General features: G+C 40.2%; 1 protein-coding gene across 1 annotated transcript; it reads right to left on the bottom strand.

Moving 5' to 3' along the window:
* Positions 1-19: 19 nt before the first annotated feature.
* dbi (diazepam binding inhibitor, acyl-CoA binding protein) lies at positions 20-7,103 on the bottom strand. The gene is made up of 4 exons (XM_039690983.2): positions 6,959-7,103; positions 3,222-3,339; positions 3,068-3,130; positions 20-537 (listed from the first exon to the last, which is right to left on the bottom strand). The coding sequence occupies exons 1-4, from the start codon at positions 6,965-6,967 to the stop codon at positions 464-466; spliced, it is 264 nt and encodes an 87-aa protein (XP_039546917.1). The 5' UTR covers positions 6,968-7,103; the 3' UTR covers positions 20-463.
* Between the last annotated feature and the right edge of the window lie 233 nt (positions 7,104-7,336).

Raw genomic sequence — 7,336 nt, 5'->3', positions numbered from 1 at the left:
TGCACAGTCACACAGTAAATGCATTTGAATATTTGATCGGGTCATTTTTAATCACAAAATCGTCCACAGGGGTCTCTCACTTAAAAAAATAAATCAAACACATCACATTTTTTGAAGGAAATCAAATATGTTGATCTTCATCAGTGTTTGTAAGAAAACACAAATTGAATACGGGGGTTTTGAAAAAGTGATTTTATGGCATTGCATTCATTAGGGCTTTTCACTACATGGTTTATTTGTGCTTTTCACTACATGGTTTATTTGTTGCTTTCACTATATGGTTGCTGGTGGACTATTTCTCTTGGCCTGCAGGGAATGTGCCTATTTTCACACACAGAACAGAGTCTGCGTGCTACAGCGTAACCGTAACACCCTCGTGAGGGACACACTGGAGGCCGTAAGGCGCTTTATAGGAGGAGAAAAGTACAGGTAAAGGCAGGCTGGCTCTGATGGCGTCCGGCTGTTAGATCCCGTATTTTCCTTTCAGCTCCTCTACTTTAGCGATGTAGGCTTTCACAGCATCATCCTTACTCATTCCTGAAATGTGCAAGAGAAGAAACACAGATGTAAAAGGAGACTGCGTATTTACTCTATATATTAAGACTGAGAAAACTCCGAATTAAAAATATAGCTGCAAGCAGCAATTAACAGGGTTCAAGTGTTTTGAGGCCTTTAAGCACATGCATACAAAGGAATGATGTTTTAATTAGCAAGCATGTAACCACGTAGATCATAGATGGAAAGAACATTTACAGCCAATTTACTAAAGAAATAAAGCTTGGTAGAGCCAAAAACCTAGGACTAGTTCACCAAAGAGTTTTTTTTTTTTAAATTAATCTCCAATATTTAGTGAACGATTCGATTGACAGCGGTGGTCCTAGAGGCAAAGTTGCTGGTTGTTGATTTCTTTTGGATTCCTAGCGAGTTTCGTTCTGATTTGCCATTAACCTCGTCTTGAACTTCACTGGCCAACGGCGGCCATCTTTTTCAAGATACTCGAATGCCCTCGTAAACAACTGCAGCACCTTGAACAAAGACACCGCATGCCAGTTTGCAAGTCAATCGGACTGACAGTTGCGTAGCTAAAGCCGTTTTGTTTTGGTCATTTTATAGCGCCACCAAGTGGCCAGTCGCAACGTTCTTTTTCACATGCCCATAGGTGTACCAGGTTTGGTGAAATTATCTTATTTTGTTTCAGAGGGATAGCGTTTTAGTAGAAGTGTCTAAATCCACTTAGACTCGACTTTTTGATAATTATTGACAGTCAGACTCGTGAGAATCTTTCTGTACTAGTTTGGTTTCCGATCAGATGAAAAACCCGAATCAGAGACATGCGTTTTGTTTGTGTTGAGCCAAAGATTCCCAAGATAAAAGACACTTGAGCCTGTAACGATCGGTTTAGGATTTATGAGCCATTTAGTACTTTTGACCGCTGTAGCGCCACCATCAGGCCGATGTGGGCGAGTCTTGGTGACGTTGTAGACAATGGGAGTACTACCCGCCCTCAAAGTTTCAGGTCTCTACGACTTTTGGTTTGGTCTGCTCGGTCACTTTTACTAACGAGCGCTACACACTTAAACCAAGCAGCAATTAGGTGACTTTACATTACATTTACATTTATTCGTTTAGCTGACACTTTTATCCAAAGCGACTTACAATTCCTATATAAGTCAGAGGTCGCACGCCTCTGGAGCAACTAGGGGTTATAGGGCTTGCTCAGGGACACATTGGTGTCTCACAGTGGATTCGAACCCAGGTCTCTCACACCAAAGGCATGTGTCTTATCGACTGCGCCACCACCACCCCATGGACTTTAAACTGCAATTCATCGACTGGCCACTAGAGACCGGCTTCAAAAGTGAGTCAATCCCATAGACCACCATGTTAATATGCCCAACATTACAGCTGAAAAAAACGTTTACAGCCTGGTGCAAAAAGTGGTTTTGGTGGTCACTATAGCTAATTTTGCCCTTCATGACGACTGTGAGGAGAGACACCTCTGTTAGTAAGTTCTGCATAATTAAGGGCGTAGTCATAGATGTCCATAATAAGGGCTAGATGTCTTACGGCGGAGTCTCTATCGTCATCACCGGCGGCCATCTTGTCACAGGAAACCTTTCTGGCGGGCTCTGTGGTTCCTGATGTAAGATGAGTGATCAGCACGAACACAAATACTTATTTTTACACTTATTATTCATAAGTGTGCAGTGTCAGAACTTAATCTCTTGACGTTTATAACAAACCAAACTGTTTGAAAATCGGTAGAAAATTAAGCAAGTTATGGTTATTTAAAAAGTACATGCACCATTAAAACACAATGAGCTGCCTGTGACAAGATGGCCGCCAGGTGCGGACGTCGACCTCCATTGGCCAGCAGCGCGAACGAGACATCCAGCCTTTATAGAGTGCCGAAGTGATGACGTCACTTTGCAGGACAACTCGGAAGCTAGCGTCGCATGGGTTCCCTCGATCGTAAAGCTATGCATTTTCCCCATATACTTTTGGAAAATCGCAAAAAATAAGATCTTTACAAGATTTTTTAAAAACACAAGCAGACACAATAAAGTAAAAAAAAAAAAACGAAAGCGGGTTATAACTGTGTGTTCTATGTCATAGATTAAAACGTGAAAATATTTACAGGTGGTTTTCCCCACAGACATTATTTCAGGCATTTAGCAAAAACCCATTTAAAAATCCCATAGACTTTAGAGCGAGGGAACCGTGAGTGCTAAAATGCTAACTCACTTCCGCATTTTGGCCTACAGAATGAAGTTGTAACTTCGGCACTCTACTATGGATATCTATGCTACTAGCCGTTTGTCTACTAGCTAGTGTCACGTCACCTCAGCTAATGCGCCTCTTTTCGTTTATTTTCGAATAGTCATCTCATTTTGAGTGATGTGACCAAGATGGCGACAGCCGGCTCCGCCCACTTTTGGCTTCAAAAACTGCTCTTCAGAAACACTACGGGTGACATCACAGATACACAGATTTTTTTTACAGTCTATGCGCTTGAAACCCCTAATGGTGTGTCGCTGCACTCTGGTGGCAGGGAGGGGAAACTGACCTTTCTTTGCCTCCCAGGCGTCCCATTTGGCCTTGCCAGTGAAGTCTAACATGCCTGGTCGAGCTGGAAAGAAACACACACACTTTTTAAAGAGCTGCAATTTAGTTTTATAGATCAACTTAAGCCAGGTTTATGGGTTAGAGGAGAAGCTGACCTGTGTTAACATCTCCCACGGTGGCCTGTTTGTACAGACTGTAGATTTCCAGCATCTCAGCATCCGCTGGTTTCGCTTTCAGCTGTTTGACCTCCTCTGCTGCTTTCTGAAACTCAGCCTGTGAAACACCAACAGCATGACCAGACAGAACACTGTACGAGCACATGCTGTCATGTGGACAATCAGTCAGCAATACTGATTTAAGTTTTAGTGAAGACTTTTGAAATCACTGTTTCCATGCAAAGTTGCGAATTTAACTTGAGTGCATAATTGGAATATCGCATAGGCCTAAAACATTTGCGAATAAAGCAAAGTTTCTATCCCATGTGTTCAACAGAACAAAATCATCACTTCATGGGTTATTGGTGCAAAATATCTGTAATAAAACTGCAAGTTGCTGAAATCGGGCTCTTTCAATAATCATCAACTCAATTATTTCATAAAATCATAAATGAGTTGCATCTCAGAACTCAATCGTGTGAGATTCTTTTGGAGGGAATTAAACCAAATCATTCTGATGACAAACATGGACTCATTGTTTGATGCATTGGTCCACTAGTTAGTCCAGGCAGTTATCCAATCACAGCCTTTTCTTTTTTTGTGATCAATATTTTTATTGTTTTCTTTGGGGGGGGTTACAGACATCTCCAGAATCATATGTGATGAGAAATATGATGAGAATCATATTTGATGAGAAAGGACAAAAGAATAAGAAAAACATCAAAACATCACAATGGTAGTGAATGGATGTGAGACAATACGTATAATAAGACAATACATAAAACAACAGAAATATGTTTGGCAGGTACAGTTCACATCAAAGATTGCCTAGCTGTTGTCCCTGGACCAAGACATAATCCTAGATGAGAAAGAGTTCCAAGCTTGTACAGTCGCTGGTTGCGCCTTATTGAGTCGTGCAGTTGTATGTTCAAGATTGACAATGTTGACAAGGCTATGTATCCATACACATATCCGGAAAGAACCAGTTTTTCAAAATTGTTTTCTTTGCAGAGGTAAACCCTGCGAACAACATTTTTAACTGAATTTGCTTTGGATTTATATCATAATTATCATTAAGAAGACAGAAACCAGGATTCGGAACATAAAAAAATGTCAAGTATATCCGCTAAAGATGAATTTCCATGTAACCAGAAGTTAGAAATAACTGGACACTCCCAAAACATGTGTAAAAACGTTCCAGGTGAAGCAGTGTTACATATATGACAGTTGTGAGTAGGTTGTAATTTCATCTGGAATCTCCTATAAGGTGTGATGTAGGCTCTATGTACTGTTTTGAAGTGTATTAGTTGGTGCGCTAGGTTCTTAGAAGTTATACTTAGGTTATACCATATTCTTTCCCAATCTAGGTTTACATTTAAACTCCCCAACTCCGTGTTCCATATGGATTCAATTGGTAAAGTTTTGGCCCTATGCTGAATCAGTGCACTATATATTAAAGAGACAGAAGGTCTGCCCAGTAATGGTGCAATCCATTGTAACATGGGATGCGAGGGGAGAGAAGAATTCCAGGGAACTCCATACGTTTTTAATGCTGACCTTAGCTGAAGATAAACAAAATAAGAGGATGCAGGAAGATAAAAACGTCTTCTTAAATCTTGAATGGAGCAGAGACCTTGAGTATCATATATATCACCTAAAGTATTCACCCCCAATCACAGCCTTTTCTGAGGGAATATCAAATGAGTTTTAGGTTGCACATCGAGGGCTTTATGTGTTTCCATCGTAGTTTATGTGCAAGTCTTTCATCGGATTGAAAAAAAAAAATATCTGCCTTAATTGATCGCATAAGTTTTGTGTGGCCATCTTGGTGTTTCCATCCAGTGATATCCCAAAATTCACATAAAATAGGTGGATAGAAACATCAGCATAGGAATCACATTGTACATAGGAATCATATTATACAACTCTGGTATAATATGATTTATTTTTCTGTGGTACAAATGAATCTACAGCGACGGTGTAGATTTATGAAACTGCAAGACTTAAGCACGACAGAATATCAGTTACTTTCAGCTAAATTTCCCCTAAGCCTCATTCATTTTGGACTCTGCTCTAAAAAGCCCTCTACATGCATTCAACTCTCATTCTTATTTCTTAAAAAAGGACTGAAAAGATTTTGGTCATGGCTATTTTACATTCGTAGTCTTGCCTCACAGTGCTGGTGGGAGACATGGCGTGATTACATAACCAAGGCACAATAGCAAGCGCACAATAATGAAGGCTTTCAGCAGATCTCTAATCACGGGTCAAACTCCGTTCCTCTTACACACACTTTACTCTGCCTGTGATTCTTTGCCCTGATTACGAGACATGCACACCAAGGCAGACCATCATCAACCAACTTCTGTTGGTCCATCTTCCTGTCACAGTAAACCAGTAAACCTCAGTCGTAACATGGTAACACTTTATCAGATTTCAGTGGACTAACTACAAGCTTGTTAAAAGCCATTTCTCACACCTTCAACTGACAAGTATTTTTGGAGAAGAAGCATTAACGTATTTTACGCGGTACTTTTAACGGCCAAAAAAACCCACATGCCCTAATACTAGAATAACTCTCCTTCCAACTAACTGCAAGTCGCCATTTGACAAAGCTCTAAGATCATGGAATTAAAGTACATTTGAGTTGATTTGAAAACCGTCCAGCTGTTACACAACGAATGAGACTGTGGTGAAAGCGGGCGCTAACACAAATTGTTTTAAAGGTTAATTTCCTGGCATCATCGATCACGTCCTTCAAAACTTGTAAGAAATTCTTAGCGAATACAACAGATTGCGATTGTAAGTATAATGTTGGAAAGCTTGTCTCTGCCATAGAATAAAACAATTTAAAAGATAAGACTTTTTATCTCACAGTTCTGATAAAATAACTCAGAATTGCGAGAAAAAAAGTCAGAAATGCTAGTTCTAATGTAAGAATCGGAATAAATTCACAATTCCGATTTTTTTTTTCACGCAATTGCACGTTTTGAGAATTGTGAGACTCGCAATTGCAAATTACAAAGTCCAATTCTGCGGGGAAGAATACTTTTTTTCTGAGAATTTAGAGTTTTTATTTGACAATTTATGACTTTATAACTCTGACTTTACTCGCAAATGCAAGAAAAAAAAGAAATGTGAGATAAAAACTCACAATTACATTTCTTTTATTTATTTTGAGGTGGAAACAACCTTCCATAAATAATGTCACCTTCCACTTTTTATTGCATAATTTTTCCATTCAATGAAAACGAACGGTGACTGAGGCTATCACCATCTAACATCTCTTTCAGTGAAAGTCATTAGTGTCATAGGCTACTACAGGCTTTTGAGGTGACCATCTCTATAAGGTATGGTAAAAATAACGCGATGTAGCGGTCCCAAAAGTAACGTACACATCATCGATTAATAAAAGCGCAACACAAAGCCGCTCGCTCTATTCTAACGTACGGTCACGCGCCACACCCACGTAGACATGGCGCTCTCTACACACATCCAGTATTATATGCCCTCCAGTCTCATTTACTGGATTTACTCTGTTGTATTGTATTACCGGTACTTTATACCTCTCTCGATCGAGATAAACCAATCTTGATCACTTAAGGAATGCTACCTAATTCACGTGGCCCATTTAAAGAGCACCACAATGTCGTGCTCATTTAAGTCATAAATACAGCACACTGCAAGCCTCAAACACCCTCGTACCAAACAAAAGCGTCGAGTTTGTTCATACTGACCTCAGACATGGTTACAGATGCTTCAGTCTGTTGTTAAAACGTTGCGCTTTAAACCCGCTGTAAAGTGAATGGCAGCAACACTCTGAGGATCGCCGTACTGTACGCACGTGGCCACGCCCCCTTCACGCCATTGGCTGCTGGAGCATGTACCGAGACACCTGTCCAATCAGATTGACGAAATTGTAGGTTCTTGTAACTGGGCCACAGGGTCACACCGGGGATGCCAGATTGAGAGTTCTGTGGAAATGTAGAGATGGCCTTAATTCAATTCAAACAGACATTTCCACATTGCAACAGAGGCTCCTTTTGTACACTGACGTGTCTTTTGATTTGTATCAGTGGTTTTGCATTTGTTTGTTTGGATAAACAACTGATCCT

The sequence above is a fragment of the Pimephales promelas genome, chromosome 7, assembly GCF_988280905.1.
Source record: "Pimephales promelas chromosome 7, fPimPro1.hap1.1, whole genome shotgun sequence".
NCBI lineage: Eukaryota > Metazoa > Chordata > Actinopteri > Cypriniformes > Leuciscidae > Pimephales > Pimephales promelas.
This window is presented reverse-complemented; position numbering and strand designations above follow the sequence as displayed.

Excerpts from the sequence above, each read along its gene's own strand:
- dbi (XM_039690983.2), bottom strand. Across the intron at positions 3,131-3,221 it reads CGTGGGAGATGTTAACACAG|CTCGACCAGGCATGTTAGAC; the intron begins GTCAGCTTCTCC and ends GTTTCTTTCCAG. Across the intron at positions 538-3,067 it reads CGCCTGGGAGGCAAAGAAAG|GAATGAGTAAGGATGATGCT; the intron begins GTCAGTTTCCCC and ends TGCACATTTCAG.